An 18,382-nucleotide genomic window follows, 5' to 3' on the forward strand; every position below is an offset into this window, starting at 1 on the left:
ATGCCAGGGTAGATGAACTCCGCCTCCGATGCCTAGCAGATCATGAATGGCATCTCGATCCGGAGATGGTACAAGGTCTCTTTCAGCATTGGAGAGTGCCTTGGTTAGATCTGTTCGCCTCTGCAGAGAACGCGCAATGTCAGACGTTTTGCATGTTGGAGTTGCTTTTTGTCTCGAGTGGAGCTCAGGCCTCCTATACGCCTTTCCACCCATACCACTCCTGCCCAGAGTGCTCAAGAAGACCAGGACGACCGTGCCCAAGTCATTCTTGTACCTTCGGACAGAGCATGAAGATTCTGGTATCCCAAGCTTCTCCAATTGAGCATCGATCCTCCAATTTGAATGCCCTTTCGGGAGGATCTTCTGTTGCAGCAGCAGAGGAGGGTCCTCCACCCGAACCTGTTAACTCTATGCCTTCTTGCGCTGAGTTTGAGCGGCGGAAGTTGATAGCATTCGAACTTCCTTCCGAAGTCTATAATGTTATTTTCGGAGCCAGGTGCCCTCTACTAAGGCTGTTTATGCCTGCCTGTGGCACACATTTGTAAAATATTGTACAGAAAGATCTATTGATCCTCTTTCTGCTTCCCTCACTCAAGTCTTACATTTTGTTTTACCCTTGCCAAGCAGGGCTCTGCTCTGGGCACTCTCAAAGGGTACCTTTTGGCCCTGCCTGCCTTTTTGAGGCTGCCAGACCAACTCTATTTATTTAAATCCCCTATTGTACATAGATTCCTCAAGGGGCTTGTACATATGAGTCCCCCTACCCCTTTCATCATGCCTCATTGGGACCTTAATTTGGTTCTCACCTTCCTGATGTGTGCTCCACTCAAACTTCTGCCCAACTGCCCCCTCTGACTACTTACCATTAAAAAAGCCTTTTTGGTGCAATCACATCTGCCTGGAGGGTGATCGAATTGCAGGCTCTATCATTTCCTTACCTGATCATCTTCCCTGATAAGTTGGTGCTTCGCACTAGGGCCTCTTTCTTACTGAAAGTTTTGACACCATTCCACGTCTGGTAAACTGTCACTATGCCCACTTTCTATGCTCTTCCACATCCCTCTAAAGAAGAGGAGCAACTTCACTGTCTGGACCCAAAAAGAGCGTTGTTCTACCTTGACCGCACAAGAGAGTTTTGGGTGAATGACCAACCCTTTGTGGGGTATGTGGGAGCGAACAAGGGTTGTGCGGTTCAAAAAAGGCCGATCTCTCGATGGGTTGTCCTTTGCATCAAAATCTGCTACGCTGTGGCCAAAAATCAACCTCCTGAATGCTTAAGGGCTCTGTCTACCAGAGCTAAGGCTGCTACCACAGCGTTGCAACATAGAGTCCCACTCCCCAACATTTGTCAGGCAGCAATGTGGGCCTCTCTGTACATGTTCACAAAGCACTACTGCCTGGGCATCAAGTCTGCAGGGATGGCCTTTTTGGCTGCTCTGTCCTGCAGGACTTTCTGGTCTAAACTCCAGGGATGGTATTGCTTGCGTATCTATTCAAAGGTAAGGAATCTGCGGCTAGTTCTCTCTATCAGATGGAAATGTTACTTACCTTCGGTATTGCCTTACCTGGTAGAGACATAATCTAGCTGCAGATTCCTTGCCGACCCACCCATCCTCCCAGCACTGCGAACAGAGTTTTAGGGTCAGGGCTGTTCCCGTTCAGGGTCGTAGTTGTTCAGAAACACACCAATGTCAGTGTACTTATTGTTCCTCGCTCCTGGTGTTGAAAGTCATGAAAAGTAAATCATGTCAGTGCATCAAGATGGCACCTATATAGGTGACACAGACATCACAATGGCGAAGACAACGCAACAACGTCATGCGGAGCTGACTGACGCCACCTACTGGCGCACAAGAGTATTGCTTGAAGAAAAATCTTCCTGATCCAGTCCCCATGGTGTTCAATAAATTAAGGCCTGAGATCTTAATTTTACCATTTATTGATGTCTGTTGGAAATGACCCTTTTTGCAGGGTGACCCCTAAACCTTTTGCCTTCCTCTTCCTACTTATTTTCTGAATTCGTTTTTCGTTTCTCCCTCTCTAAAACATGGTAACATTGACTTACACCCAGTTGGCATATTTAATTTACTTATAAGTCCCTAGTAGAGTTAAGTATATGTGCCCACAGCCTGTAAATGAAATGCTACTAGTGGGCCTGCAGCACTGATTGTGCTACCCACTTGATTAGCCCTTTAAACATGTCCCTGCCATTGCAGAGCCAGTGTAAACTGCCATTTCGCCTTGGCAAAATAAACCTTTTGCCAGACCCAAACCTTCTTTTTTAATACGTAGAAGTCACCCCTAGGGTAGGCCCTGGACAGCCCAGAGGGCAGGGTGCAATGTATTTAAAAAACAGATAACTTATATTTAAGCTTCACATGTCCTAGTCGTGAAAAACTCTTACATTTGGGTTTCACTACTGCAGGGCCCATATCACCCATAGGATTACTTTTGTATTACATTATTATATTTTAGAAGTGAAATTTCCAAATGGGAAGGTATGACTGGTTCATGTTTGGTGTCTCTGGAATCCTAATTTAAGATCCAAACTTATACTGAATTCAGATTTTAAATTACAATTCTGCAAAGGTCTCTTTTTGAAAGTTGGCATTTTCTTGCCTTAGCCATTTGGTGCCTGAAGTCTGTCTTTGGTCACATGACTGGGTGTAGTTAGCAGGTGGGCTTTGTCTATTCCTCCCAGACAGCCGCACACCATGAGAGCATAGTTGTGACTGAATGGGCCATCAATGGCAGGATGGTAGGGAGGAGCTGGGCCCAGCCTCACTTACACCTGGATAGGCTGTGTTCTGTCCTCACACAAAGGGCTGCATACCCCCTGTAGTTAATCTGGAGCCACGGCAGGGAAGGCAAGGCAAGGCATCTGTGTACTTCAAAGGCATGCCTCTAGAACCTTCTCCCCACTTCAAAAGCACAACTGTATATAAAAGATACCACCACTTCAGTACACTTCTGGACCTGTGGATACTCTGCCATAAGGACTGCTGGAGGACTGCCACAGCAGAGTGGACCGCTGATCTTCTGTGCTGACTTGCTGCCTTCTGCCCTCTTGCCTGGGTGAGAAGGACTGGACCTGCATCTCTTGACTCCATATCCCAGAGTGGCTCCAAGGGCTAGTTGGTTGGCCACCTGATCTCAAGCCTTAGGGATAGAATAGGCTTCCAACCATCTTGCACATGCACCTGGACTCTATCATGTGTGAGCCTTCCCTGCCAAGGGGTCCCACCGCCTGCCCTGGACCCTTGCAAGTGGGCTTTAGGTGTTTGCCAGCTGAACCGATGCATCTTCTCTTTTGAGCAACGAATCCCGAGGAAAATCCGGGCATCTCCTCGGCTTAGCGGCGCACCCCTGAGCAGAACCGATACATTGATGCTGCTGCGTGGATTGGACCTGTCACAACAACCTTCATTGCCCACCGCAGTCCTTAGATCCTACGCATCACCCCGGCAACTCGGTGCAGCCACAGCCCAGGTCCTTGCAACTCTCGTGAACGGCGTCCTCGATAATGATGCCAGACTCTGCATCGTAGCCTCGCAGCTCCTCGAAACTGACAAATCGCTAGCTGTGCATCGCATTCCTGATGCTGGACTTTGCATTGCAAGGCTCGTCAGTCAGATCCTCAAAGGTGACTCAATAGGACCATCCACCGCAGCCTCGCCACATCTGGGACCTGGCGCATCTCTTCTGCTGCGCTGTGCATTGCATCTTCAAAGCGGATCCATGCAACTCTGTGCAACTAGGATTTAAAGTACTCTCTTCAGTGTGCCTAACTGGGTCCCTGTAGCTGGCCCGCACTCCATTGTGGCCGGCATGAACTTGTGACTTTGTCCCAGTCTGGCGCAACCAGATATCCCCAATTGGCAATTTGTGCTTTTTGGCGCCATTTTCACTACAAACACAAAAAATCATTATCTGTCCTCTACTAATTGGATTTTTGTCATTTTGGTCTTGTTCTATTTATTACACCACTCTAGTTTTCTATCTCTGCTGTGGGCTCCTTTTGTGGTGTGTTTCCACAGTTTTACTGTTCGAACTGTTGCACATATATTTTACATACTGCCTCTAAGGTAAGCCTGGCTGCTCTGTCCCAAGCTACCAAGGGGGTGAGCATAGGTTAAATTGGGGTTTGCTTGTGCCTTACCCTGACAAGGATTGTGGTTGATGCTTGACCAGGGCACACACCCCAGTCAACCAACAACTAATTTCTTCCAATTGCCTGATGGAATCTCTCTACCTTAAATTATTGATGGATTATGGAGTAGCCTTGTCTGGTTCATTGCTTCATCTCTCAGTTAATGTACTCTAGTCAAACCAGAGTCTTTCTCTTGCAGTTTGTCCGTATCTCCTCTTGGTGATGTTTGTCATTCTGGCAGCCATGTACCAGGAACTTATATTTGAATTGAATCAATGATCTAGATACTGGGTGTGTATGCACATCTAGAGCCACTAGACCATCTACCTGATCATGAGATGCTAACACCAGATTGATATAATCATTGTAGTCATACCTTATGAAATGGTACTTGGTATTTAATATATGTGAGTGAATCACCGCACAGAAATGGCAGAAGTTCCTAATCCAATGAATCGTCTTGTTAATTAAACAATCCTAGTCCTCTCCCAAGTGATTCACCACCTTAGCTACATTAGTCAAATACACAACTGCCTCCCCAGCCTTGCTTTTGATCTACGATGGTTTGACTCCACTCAAGTAGACCCTGTGGTCTGAAGTATCCCAGTGTCTTGTTTCCCCTTATTTTGCAGATTGTCATTCTGTGTTAAAGGAGTAGTAGTAATTTTATTGCATGTAGTTAATTAAAACCATTACAATTTGTGTTAAAAAAGCATTGCTTCGTCAAAAACAGTGAGTGATTTCAAAAAATTGGGAAAAGCCCCTTTTTCAAGATTCAGCGTTATTCAACAATACTCTGTGTATGAATTAGTTCACCTTTTTTAGTCCATCTTTTTACATATATCTTTAAACGTCTGCTAAAATCCTGGGCAGTATTGTGCCATCACTTGTATTCTTGTCGTTACTTGTCGTCGTGCTCCTGCGATGTACCTGTGAACACTATGTGTTTGGTATTAGTAAAAGTTGATTGACTTTCTGCAGAAATCTGGCTGCCCTACATGAGATCTGCAATGAGTGGCTGTTTAGTAGTAGCATTAAGGCCGGTCGGCACGATCTAACTTGGGAGGAGCGAAGTGCGTGAAGTAGGTACTGCCTTCCCAAATGGTTCACCGCTGGGCAGATGCACACTAGGTGTATTAGGGATTCTTCCGCTTGTCCTCAAAGTCTGCAGAGCATAGTTGGCCATGCCTGTTGCCACGTGGGAACTTGGTCTTTTGACGTAAATGCTCCCAGTCTGACCAAAAGTAGTTGATGTTGGATTGATGGAGTTATATGCTGGACAAGATATGGCTGGGGCAATTGTGTCTCATATGTCGATAGAACCATCCAGCCATGTTTTTTCTTTGCTAGAGCTTCTTTGTCCATTATCCAAGCCTTTTGTTCTGCTGCGTTATTGGCTATTTTTATTAATGCGGCAAAGCTGTAGTCAGTGTTCCAGGCGTCGTGCATGTGTAGCGCTGTTAGAGCGTGTTCAAGGATGGTGTGCCAGGTTTTGTTCCTTTAGGTTGGTTCTTTATTTCTGTCCAACAATGCCCCAACAAGGAATCCTTTTCTGCTGCTTTTCATTTCCAGCACATTTTTATTATCGCTGCTTGTCTGACAGGATGTTGATTTAGTAGCCCGAATTCTAAGCGAACTTGGGCTTGTGACGTGAACTGCGCCATCCTGAAAATTCGTTTGAATAAACCTGACTGTTGGAGGTTCAGGAAGTTGGCATCTTGACCTTTGAATAATTCTGAGACATAAGTAAGGGTCGGTAAAAACTTGGCTGCGATGACTTTTAATAAGTAGAAGTTTGAAGGACATTGCAGTTTCTGTTTTAACATGTTTAGTGCAAAACGGAGTTTGTTTGTTTGTGCTTTTCTGAGGTTTAGATGTTCTTTGAGGGTGAACCTTTTGTCGAACACTACTTCCAGATATTTATAGAAGTCACAGTGCTCTATTCTGTTTCCTGATGCGTTCCACTGGTATTTTTTCCATTTGGCGCTGTCGTGGCTGAAAAACACATGACCTTAGTTTTATTCAGGTTCAAGGACAAGCCGTGAACTTCCTTATATTCGACCAACTCTGTTATCAAACGCTGTAGGCCTACTGGTGTCTGGCTGCATAAGATGATGATGTCTGCATATTGCAGGCTTCTTATTTTATAGTGAGCCATTTTCGGGGGGTCACTTTGAACTTCTGAAAGCCTTATGTCCAGATCAACGGTAAAGATATTAAAGAGGCTGTTAAAGGAGCTTTCCACTAATGAGGCAGATTGAATGAGCATGGGAGCCCTGCACTCAATAGTAATCTTACCCAGGATACTCATTCTTTTAGAAGGAATATCTAAAGTTGAACTCCTAGGCAGGAAAAGAATGATTCTGGTATTAGGGACAACTTGCCTGCTGAACCCCTCCCTTCCCCCAGCTGCACTTTTTAATTATTATTATTAGATCGGGCTGTTCCTAAACTCCCAGGGCTTTTATTCACGTCTGACTACTCTCAGCAACCGCTGCTACAGTATTTGAGTGTAGTTCAACCACAGTCACAAGTGATTTAACCATTGTCTTAAGCTCCTATTGCTACACACTATGCTGGGCTCTAAGGGGATGGAACCTTGATGCATAGGATTAGATCCATTCTCTATTCCTCCATTCTCGCCTGAAAGAACTTTTGTTGTTGGGAGTTTGGGCCAGGTAGCTTTTGGGTTTGTTGACTCTCTTTTAAATAATTTTGCACGTTTCGGGGGCTTGCTTGCAGGTTTAGTAGCACAAGATTTCTCCTGGTTTAAAATTGATTCCTCCAATTCTTTTTTCATCATTGATTTCCTTCGAGGTGCTGGTGCTCCTTTGGCAGACGTGTTCAATTTTGCTGCACCTTGGAGAAAATTGACTGCATTCCTCTTCTTCATTGTCTCCAAATTTCAAAAGGTTACGTTCAGCAACCCCTGAGGCTCCTTTGAACAATTGAATTTCATATTTTGGGGTGTTCTCGGGACAGGTATATTACTGATAAGCAACTTGCAATACTCAGTAATACGAAGTGATTGGTTCCAACCAAAAGAGGGCTTAATACTTTAGTAAGAGGCACTAGCTATACTTCCAGAGATCTTCCAAGTGACGAGCTTGAAAGAAGGTCAATAACAAACATCTAGTAAATGTTTCAGCCTACGTTTTGAGGACCATAGGCTGAAAGAGTAAATTATTACTAGTGGTTTCATTTGTCACTATAATCCAAATTAAAATCCTCAGTGGTGGTGAAGCAACATCTCAGATAGGTTTAAAGTTGTCTTTTTGTTGAAAAAAAGATAAAGGAAATTCTCAGTCTTCTTGAATCTGGAAGTAACAAAAGTCAATGCTTACATTCATTTTAACGGATTCCTTCTAAGACAAAAGAAAACATATCTTCTCTGTTTGACACCACAAGAGTTTAATGACAAACAAATTGCATTGTAAATTCACCTAGGACAATGTAAAGAATTTTGCTATCGGTTTGAGTCTATCTGCAAATATACTGCAATACCTAGACCTGCAAACTCACCTTAATATGATAGTAGCCTGCAAGATCTGCAACAAGGTCATGAAAGCTCTGGTCACATTTCAGGACCACTTAATTAACATATGTATCCATATTTCAATAAACAGCACTCACTGCTTCTGGGTTGTACTGTCTGCAATTCATGTTTTAACTTGCGGATGCTGTATTTCCTATTCATACCTTCTAGCAAAAATACTTTAAGTCTTAGGACACGGCATTAAAGCTTACTTTCCAGATATTCAGGCATGGTGTGGGTGCAACATGTGAATTAAAGTTACAAAATTGTAAGGGCAAGGTAGCTTAATACGTAGAGATTGGGTGCTAAGAATATTTACAGAACAATTGCGAATACGAAAGCATGCATTGTTTTTAAACCGTGATTTTGTACTTGTAGAGATAAATTGGATTATTTCATTTTGGTAACTCACCCTGTAATCCTTCGTGTCAGATTTCAAGCTTTTGCAGTCTGTCATTTACTTCTACTTTTTTTTTTATTCAAAGTAAATACAAATGATACTCTAATGAAAGCAAACATGCTTATTTGCCTATGAGTATATCCAATCCAGACCCAAGGATATAGCAGTCTATAACTCAACCTTTTTGTAAAATTATTAGAAGCATCAGTGCAACAATATTTAATGTCCATATCATATACCTTTAAAAAGAAGTGTTCTTCCACACGTCTTAGGTACTTAACAGTTTGTCAACAATTTGCCTTTTCCTGCATAAACCTCAAACTGTATCACCTTCCAACTTTGTAACCATGTGCTGTACAGGCAACTGATGGTATCATACTAGCATGCGACCTGGTTGCCATTTGGATCCATAAATAAGAATGACAGGTTTAAACAAAATGTGGGTGAGTCTTTCAGACAAGAAGCAAAATAAAAAAAACATTTCTCTCACACTGTTTTATTGCATCTTAGACACACATCAGGCAACACATCTTCCTACTTAAAAAGGAAAGCCTGTTGAATTTGGAGTCTGCTGAATGAAAGGGAGGCATTTTGCAGATTCTTTTGTATGGGCCATTAGCATACATTGCAACCAAATCTTAAGTCACATGGACATTGTGAGAACTTGTATGTCCGTTTTGGGAATCAGGCAAGCTGGGATGGTGACATCTTTTTGCTACTCTAGTAACCATAATTTATTTTTGTGTATTTATTTACCATGATATATTGCTTGATTGTGTTTCTCATTTGAATGCATTTTCTGTTCAGATTGTCATCTGAAGATAGCGAAGAAGCTTCTGGTTACTTCTATGACAGTGATGAGTCTGTTGAACCAGGATCAATCGCCAATTATACTGGCGAAATGGACCTTCTTGGCGAGATCTTGGACACACTGAGCGTCCACAGCTCCGATCAAGGAAGACTTTCAGGAGCAAAAAGTTTAGATTTCTTTAGATCTTTGGAGGACATTGACTACAAGGCTAAGGTTTGTTCTATTTTCCTTTTGGTAAATGCTTTCATTATACTCCTCTTTTCTGTGTACAAGGTGTAGACTCCGGTTGTGGTCAGATCAGCTTAACTGTATTTATCAAAGCAGTATGGCGTCTAAGCACCTTTGACTTCTCTGGAAAATATTTCTGAACACTATTGCTACATAGTGGTTTACAAGCAAACCCTTCCCTGCTTCCCTGCAAAGACTCCGTATGCATGCACCTTTTGCTCAGTCTGCCTGACAGTTGGTCTGCCATTACAGTAAATTAGCACCTCAATCAGTGCCAAAAGTAAGAACATAGATTGTGTGTGTCTCCAACCACGAACAATCATTTGCAAAGCCAATTGGTCTGTTGTCTGCTGCTAGTCTATTTGCTTTACTATGATTGCTTAATTTTGGCCCTTGCCAATATTAAAAAAGCATTGGCGAAAAGTAAAACTATGTTTTGGTCTCAAAAAGCACACATTGCCATAGCAGTCCCTGGAAATGTAGGAAATTAATTTTCCTGTGGATATGATGCTCCTTGTGAATGGACAGAATGTTCTCACTCACAATTACGTAAGCCAATGACTCTGTGCTGCAGTGGGTGTAAGAAATATGTGAATAGCACATCATATCAATTGATGAAGAGGGCTGGCTGAACGTCCCTAAAACAAAATATATTATAAATATAATTTTAGTAAAAGTTTAGTATAATCAAAAGGTCTTGGCTAATGCCAAACCTAAAAATCAAGTTGAAACATGATGTTTAATATGCAAGTTAAACTGTTGTTGTGTCTTTTAAGTTTTTTAAGTGAAAAAAGTCTTTGGTTCTTTGTGATTTGCTTTTGCAAATTAAGTACACAGGTGAGCCATTAAACAGAAGAGTAGCCTTGTCATTTTACTGTGTATGATGAATGCCTTTTTTATAGCTCTAAAAGACCTTTTCATTATTTTAGGAAAAATCAAGTGCACCAAGTGAGAACAACTTGTCTCTACTGTGCGGAGGAACCAGTGACCAGCTAGAGTGGCATCATGGACAAGACGACAGTGCTCTCCATGGTAAGCAGCTTCCCCCTTCACCCAGAAAACGGGTCTCTCATCATGATTCTTCAGATCCCTTTCCAACAGCAGGAGAAGAAATCAGTGAAAACAATCTATGTGTGAATTATGAGAAATTACCCACGATTTGCATCAAGTCAGCTTCGCCTGCAGGATCAGTTGGACAACCCTCATCCATGGAAGATTGCCAATCTGACTCTGAGTTATCCAAACAGAATGGAATATTGAACCAAACGCTAAACAGTGCCTTGGCAGAACAGATTCCATTAAGTCCAGGACGATGGACTTCCACACATGTCCCTTGGGAGAAAGTACAGGATGCAGAGCATAAATCCTCAGTAGGTGCAGGGCTTCTTGATGAGGTGGTTGCACTGTGTCAGTTCCCTTCTGATTTTCATCAGACTTTTAACAATCATGGCGATCATGCCTCCACCAGCAATAGTGGGCCGGATACGTAAGGAAATCCAGCAGGAAAGAGAGACCGTCTGTGTAATGGTTATGCATGGACACTCAGAGCATCACTGTATGCACAACTCGAAATCCAACAGATTGCCAAAAATGAACAATCTTGGCAAACATATAGTATATGCAACTCTTCCCCAGAACTGTCAAACTTGTTTTAAAAGCTCTTAAGAAGGAATTGGTTATTTCTCTCCAATAGCCAATTTAACTGAAAGCAGGAATGCTCACCATCCTGGTCAATACCTGTAAAGGTACTCCTAGACTCAAGTAATATTTTATAATGAATGATAATTTTTTTGAAGTGTGTGTTATGACTGAATTGCCTTAAATTTCAGCTGGTACGGTTTCAACTTTCCTACCATCGAATGGATTCAGCAGGATTACTTGCTTTTCTCAGTTCTGTAAAGACTTTTGGAAAAGAGTAATGGCCATGTATTGCAGATCATACTGCATTTTGCTGGAAGACAAAACCGCACTTTGTTTCTACAAGAAATAATTTTTTTCAAGAGCATCCTTCTACTGCATGCTCTAAAAACAGATGATGTGTTGTACTTTGTCTTCCAAAAACACAAAGGTAAAACCTACCTTTTAACTCAGCCAAACAGAATACCGTACTGATAAGGTGTTGCCACTTTTGTTTACAACTATGACACTTTAAAGTCCTTTTGACCGGTGTCCCAATATTTACTGTTATCTTACGAGGTTACAGTTGTCAATTTAATGTTGTTACTTGTATTATGTTTGGAAGAAAGCTTCCATTGCTTAATGTGTTTCTTTGAGACTCATAGGTCAAACAGAGGAACAGTGTCTCTAAAGCATCATTCAGTCCATGAGGACATTGATGGATAGCCTTTTATTTGATGGATCAAGGCCTTGTTTTGTGCAATTTCAAGGCTGAAATATTTTCCAATAATTGCTTTTATTTTTGTATTATGTGTTTATTTAAACAGTGTTTAAAGAAAACAATGTGCTAATCAGTTTCAGTTGTAAGCTTCAACTAGTTTCATAGTTAGATTTCAGTTAAATGTTATTTAAGCCATTTAACTCAAGCAGTCTAACCACAACTCCTCGGTTTATACCATATTAAAATGGAACCTCATAACCAGTTATAGATGTCTATTCAATGCTCTTTCACCATTCAAGCTTGTGGTGAGTAAGTAAATCTATAGACAGCGACAATTCAATCAGTAAACAAATCATTAGTGTGAGAACAATATTTGTGCGTAATCCGATATTGCAACTAAAAGGGACACCCTTTATAGTACAAGTAAAAGGGAAGATTAGAAGATTAATAAAGAAGGTCCTACTAGAAATGGAAATTTCATGTACAAAGCAGACAATCACAGCATAAGCAATTTTGCCAGGAAGGTCTGTCTTCTTGAAATCTGTGCCTTTGGAAAAATGGGGGAAGGAAAAAAAAGAACCTTAGAACTATTTAGGTGAGAGTAATTACTTTTGAATGTCTTACTCCCCCTAATAATGTCTGGCAAGATTTCTTTATAGCAGGTGATAATTATATAGTCTTTCTCAGGGACCATTTTTGGAAGTCTCTCTCAAGTCAATTGCACTGACAAAAATGCATTTGCCTTTGTTTCTGGCCATGTCCAGGAGTTTCAGTTCAGAGACCCCCACATGGTTTGTGGCTTGTTGATTCTGCAACATTGGTAATAATAACATTATAACTGTGTGCTGATAGTTCTCTCATTTTCCTCTTGCTTGCGGTCGGCATTTCACCATTTCACTCTTTAGGTTTATAATATGTCCAGCACAGGGTGGTAGGCTGCTCTTTTGACTGTTTTAAGGAATTTTTGGTTTCAATGTTTTTTGTACTAGAGACACTTAAACCATACTGGCCTCTGGTGCCCATCTCAAAGTTGAAGGTTATTGGAATTGAATGGTTCAGCGCATTGTTTGTTCATCAAGAGTGATTTCAGTTAGGAGATGGAGTTGTATTTCTGTTTTTAGGGCCTATATTTATAACACTATCGGAATAGATGGGATAGCATAAAGTGTCTACTTTTTTGAATGACATGGTTTGTGCCAGAATGGTCTTTATCTTGTGACTCTTTTCTTCCTTTCTTCATGACATATTTGTCTCTAATGATTTGTGTAAGTCCGCTTGCAGTCTGTTTAAGTCAGACATCAGAGACACATCTAAGGCTCCCTACTTTTCACATGATGGCCTGGTTTAATCCTGGCAAACATTCAGGAAGTTGTCTCTAAATGTTTCTTCACTTGAGGTTGCTTTGCTTATTGTGCTCATTGAGCTGAATGGTACTGATTCTGATAAAAAGAGCCCTCATTGGTTCTCGTTCACCCTTTATCTTGGAAGATTAAGCAGGGAGTAGCATCCTGGCACTCTATTTGCTTAAGGCATGTCTCAGTGTTTACCTCCCTACTCATACCCTTAATGGGTTGAATAATTTCCTCGCTTTACTGCCGGGCTGGTGCTAGCATGTCTCGGGTCCCCGTTAGCAATTCTTCTAGAGGATTTTCTCTAATAATTCAGTTGGTCCCTTTCGAATATGTTAACTATTTGGTTGTCATTTTCTCTCCCAAGCATAATGATTTTTCTTGGCCTCTTTAGCACCCCTCCTCCCATTTCCTTTGAAGATTATGAATGCTTTACTGGCTCAGTGCTTTGGACGTTAGCACTCATAAAACCTGTGGCAGGCTTATCTCCCAATGCTACAGGGACGTCTTGTAAGATTCTGAGTGCCACAAGATTGTCCAACTATTACGTGGATGATAATGTTACTCCTTGCCTGATTGGCTCATTGAAGTCCTGGGGTCCTTCTGGGTCCCTGGTTTCCACTCCCATAGTTACCTTGAAACACCTGGGGCCTATTGTGAGCTTCTTGACAAATAATAACTTGGTTACTTTGCATTTGAGCCATGAGGGGGGTTCTGCAGAATAAGGTATTTGGAGATACCTATTAGTTTCAGGATAGCTTATTTCCTTTATCACTTTTGTCTTTTTTGGTGCAATTCTTTCCCAACCAAACAAATCTGATGTTTCCAAAACCTACTTCCTAGACTTGCAACTACATCAAGAACAACTACCCAAAACTGAGCTGGGCATCAACACAAGATCATGCTTCATCATAAATCTTTAGTGTAGTGTACATCTTTAAGTGCAGGTAAAACATAGGAAGGGGCTAAGATACCTAACCAGGCCAGTAGCTGACCGCAACATAATGTAAACAGCATTACAAGACATTGAGTGGAGACAGTTACCAAAACTCCTGGTATCAGACGTTTTGTGCAATGGCTATATGATCTGATGGTGTAGTATTTGGCCAGGTGAGTGCAGGCATCACAACACATATTAAAGTGCCTTTCTTTGTTTCGGTGCATGCCCAATTGCTCAGAAATATACAAATGATGTTGTATTTGCGATAGGGTATAGACCTCTGTCCTCTGAGTCCTCATCAGTGATGGATGTTTTGATCATTACACTACCCACATTGAGGCTTATTGTTTGGTGGTTTATTTAACCGCAGAGGCATCAAATGTGTTGGCGATAATTTGAGAGATCTATAGCCACAATTACACACACAATAAAGAGCTGACCCACTTTGGACCCCTAGACTGCATTGCTACCTCTTGGCCCTATCATAGTCCTATGAAATATTGAGGGCCGCTGCAATTTTGACGAGAACCCATTTCAAAGCAATTCGGCCATTAATACCATAGATTGCCATTGAAATACCTATAGCGCTTAACAACCAATAAGTCTTATGTTCATAATGATTTTACTCCAAATGTAATTTGCGATGGCCACACATGGTTTGTAAGATGTAACCTGTGCAAGAGCTTTACAAGCTTTGTTGCAAGTAAATCTGACTACTGGAATCTCAATTCCCACGGAAAACAAAACTCCTTGCTTAGAAGGAAATGGAAAAATCTAACAGAGTTTAGAAATAGATCCAAAAATGTACCCTGAAAGAACCCAGAAAAAGTCTTGTTGACTCTGCTACCTCTCTGCTTGATGAAATAAATAAACTACTTCTTAGTGATTCAGTGCAGTTTTTGATCAATTCAAATTACAAAAAGAGCTTGCTTAAGATCATTTTCTGGGGGCGGCCCTTTCTTGGTTTATATCATGGTCTCTAAAGGCAAATTGAAAAACGGCTAATAGTCAAATTAACGTAAAAAGTTGTCCCAGTATGATGTTGCCTATGTAATTATTGGGCACATGTAGTGCATCCTGTGGTGGCCTGGGTTACAATCATATTTGGCTTCCCCATCTCAGTATTTCATTTTTAGTGTCACTTAAAAGTATAAGTTAAAAGAACACCACCTACGTTTATCCAAATGGTGCTAGAGTCCACAAGTTTTCTCCACTAATAAATATTTACTGCTCTTATGTATGTATACAAGGCGTGTTGATTTTCCACCGAAAATGGTACATGTTCAAATGTGTAGACGGATGCTAGCATCTAAGGGTGAATGATTAAACTGGCTGATTATACAGTTCTTTCTACATATTTATTTTTGGAAACTCTTACCTCAAACAAAATCCTTAGCAGGCTTAGGATGTTTTTGAAGTTACCAGGAGTATAACCTGTGGGTGGAATTGTTCATGATATTTCATTGTTGTTCTTTGGTTCGCCCATTAGAAGCCATTGTTAGAAGCACAGTTTGGTGTATTTTGTCATTAAAAAAAAATTGCATTTGCAAGATATTTACTCTATTGGTTGGCTTTGGTTTGCATCAGTGCCACAACATTAAGTTTCCAGGTTTAAGGCGTGACTTAACTTATATGACCAGTTAAACCCATCACCCCAAACATGTCAGCTTAATAATTTATGGCCTACATACGTACATTTGATCGATTATGTATGCCTTACTCCAGTCTGCATATTATATTATAGATGTATACCATACTTGAGTTCGTGTGTTTAAATATACTCAATAAGACTGTGTTTTGTTCTTTATAGACAAACTTTATTGGTTTTCTTATTTTGGTTTGTGACTGCCAACGATAAGCTCAGGGAGCCGTTTTAAGTATATACACAGGATGCAATATGGCATACATAAGAGAATCGCAGTCTTGTACGTTAGTAACAGGAACCACAGCAATCATCTGTTCCATCAACTCCGTACCAGTTTTCTAAAATATGCTGTACATGGGGCTGAACTTCTTAATCCAACAACACGGGCAGTGTAGTCAGTAGTGTCAAGACAATACCCCTATAGTTAGTCCATTGTTGCCATATACGTTTGTTTATGGGGACACCCTGAGCCTTAAATACTGCTTCCTCTAGTCCCATGCAGAAATCTACACCTCGCTTCCAGACCCCAAGAAGGGGGAGGACTGTGCCTTTCATACACGGCTATGTCGTGCTTAGCCAATGTCAAGCCCAAGAAAAGTAGGTGGCGTTTATATCTGTTGCCTCCAATGTCCTCTGTGATGTGCAGTAGTGCAAGCCTTGCTGTGCAGTGTATTGTCCACCCCAGTACCTCCCCCAGACATCTATGAACACCCCTCCAGAACCTTCCCAAAGCTGGACATGTCCACACCGTGTGGATGAAAGTGGCTTCCTCCACCCCACAACGCAGACATGCCGGGGAAGCTATGAGACCCGCCCTATAAAGCTGCACCATTGTGTAGTGTGCTCTGTGTAAGTATTTCAGCTGTATAAGGCTTTGGCACGAGGAAATGGCAGCTGACCTGGGGGACTCTAATTCCTCCTGCCAGTCATCATTGTCAATAGGTCCTATGTCTGCTTGCCAGGCTTCTTGAAGAGATTCAAGTGTTGATGCGCTGTGTGTAATCAATGTTTGATTAATCTTAGAAATTTGTGCTCATCCAGATCCCCCATGAGAAGCCGCCCCTCGAGTGAATTGAATTCCATAAGGGCTGTAAGATCTTTTAGGTATGGGACAAGTGCGTGGCAAAACTGTAGGTAACGATAGAACTGGGTACGTGGCATAGAGCACTCCTCCTGCAAGTCCGAAAAAGATTGTAGAGGGAGAACATCTCCCAGTGTAGAGATCCCAATCTGGTCCCATCTATGAAAAGCTTGTAGGTTTTGTAATTGTGAGAGCATACAATTAGACAAGACTGTTTTTTAATGCAGTCTTTCATTACATCTTTTTTTAGTAGTTTGTAGTTATAACTGGGGGGAATGTGGACATTTCAGTAGTTATGGTATGTATTTGTAAATCACACTATCACCCGCAGGGGTATTCTGGTACTGAGCAGGTGTGAGTGCCTAGCCCTGCCTTTGATAGGTTGGTTATTTGATAAGACAGGTATTCAACTTCTTGCTGAGTTATTTTCTATTTCTGTTCAAACGTAATTTATTAATAACAAAGTGAAAAATATTAATATTGTTTTAATAGTGATTAGTACATCAATTCTGCAATGTCACATGGTGAAATTGCTGAAATTCCTGTCAACTAATTCAGTGGTACTCTTTGAATTGCCTTATTAGAATGAAGCACTGAGTTGGTTGACCTGAGCTTTAATGGGTGGTTAACAGATATCGCATAAACTAAAAGAGCTAAGTCATTCAGTGACACTCTGTTTCATATTCCAGAAGCAGATTGCTCTAAAATCTATCACTAATCCTCCATGCTGCTAAAAATGTTCTTAATTGTACAGAAACAAAGAAATTCCACCCCATTTAAAAATAGGTCCTGGCGAAATACAGCATTTTTATCTAACCATCAAAATGATGTGATTTTGGCATAAGAATTTCAAAGATACCTCATACCAAAGAGAGCAGCAGATCATATTTATGTTTTCCTTAGATCCCCAGCTATGGCCTTTCCTCACTGTTGCAGGGCCACAAGTTTCCCTAACTTTTTGGTGTTTTCCTATCACTTCAGTGGTTGGGATGGGGCAATAAACCATCCAGAATTCACAAAGTGTGTAAACGTTTCGCTCCTGCCACGTTACAGCAACTAATACTGTCCCCACACTCTAAAGTGTTGTGATTGTGGACACACTGGTTGCAATAGCTCATCAGCACTGCCAGACTTCATTGCTGTCCATGGTCTCCTCCATGCTGTTAGGATACTAAAGTATTACATTTGTAACATACTGGCAGTGCAGCCATCCAGTCACAAAAATAGCATGTGGTGCAGAACATTTATATACGTCGCCATCAAGTAAGGTGCATGTAATTAATACCACTGAATTGACCTTTGCTGCAAGAGTTGCTATGTAAATGTCCCAAAAATAAACAACATATCTTTTGTCTTAACCACTATAGTTGTATTTTTGCAATATGTATTAAGTTCAGAAAACTGCCCACAAATTCCTAATCATAGAGCGCCCAGGCATCTTGCACTTCCAACTTGTCATCTGAATTTGGGGAAAGGTAATCTTATCTGTCCTATTCCTCCTTTCTGATAGAAGTAGTACCACGCATCTCAAAGCAAATCACATTAAAATCTTTGTTGAAAAAACTAATTTGAGCCCATGTGACTGAATGATTATAGGCTAATCACCAGGTTCCTCATCTGTAGTAAAGTGGTGAGAAATCTGTTTATTACGTATCTTTCACCAGTTAGTAGAAGTGGCAGACTGCCAGGTGGTTTACCTGTTTTTGAAGATACTGTAACTCTGAACTTTCACCTTTGTGGCTTTTTCACCAAATATGTGGTACGGTAAGGCTCTTCTTTAGCCGCATATTTAGTTAATAAAACCCCTTTTATAGATTATTAGAAAATATATATTTCAGTTCTGAACCTATGCTCATGGCAACAAAATACAGTCCAGATCTTGTTTCAGGAATTTGAGATTTCGAT

General features: G+C 41.2%; 1 protein-coding gene across 2 annotated transcripts in view; it reads left to right on the forward strand.

Annotated features, from left to right (window-relative positions):
- DENND1B (DENN domain containing 1B) overlaps positions 1–13,619 on the forward strand; it is a 1,072,082-nt gene extending 1,058,463 nt beyond the window's left edge. For both annotated transcript variants that reach the window (XM_085601836.1, XM_085601835.1), the window contains 2 exons: positions 8,893–9,109; positions 10,054–13,619. In XM_085601836.1, coding sequence (XP_085457962.1) covers positions 8,893–9,109; positions 10,054–10,614 — 778 coding nt within the window. In that variant the 3' untranslated portion in view covers positions 10,615–13,619. The remainder of the gene's footprint in view (positions 1–8,892; positions 9,110–10,053) is intronic.
- The last annotated feature ends 4,763 nt before the right edge of the window (positions 13,620–18,382 follow it).

The sequence above is a fragment of the Triturus cristatus genome, chromosome 4_2, assembly GCF_964204655.1.
Source record: "Triturus cristatus chromosome 4_2, aTriCri1.1, whole genome shotgun sequence".
Taxonomy (NCBI): Eukaryota; Metazoa; Chordata; class Amphibia; order Caudata; family Salamandridae; genus Triturus; species Triturus cristatus.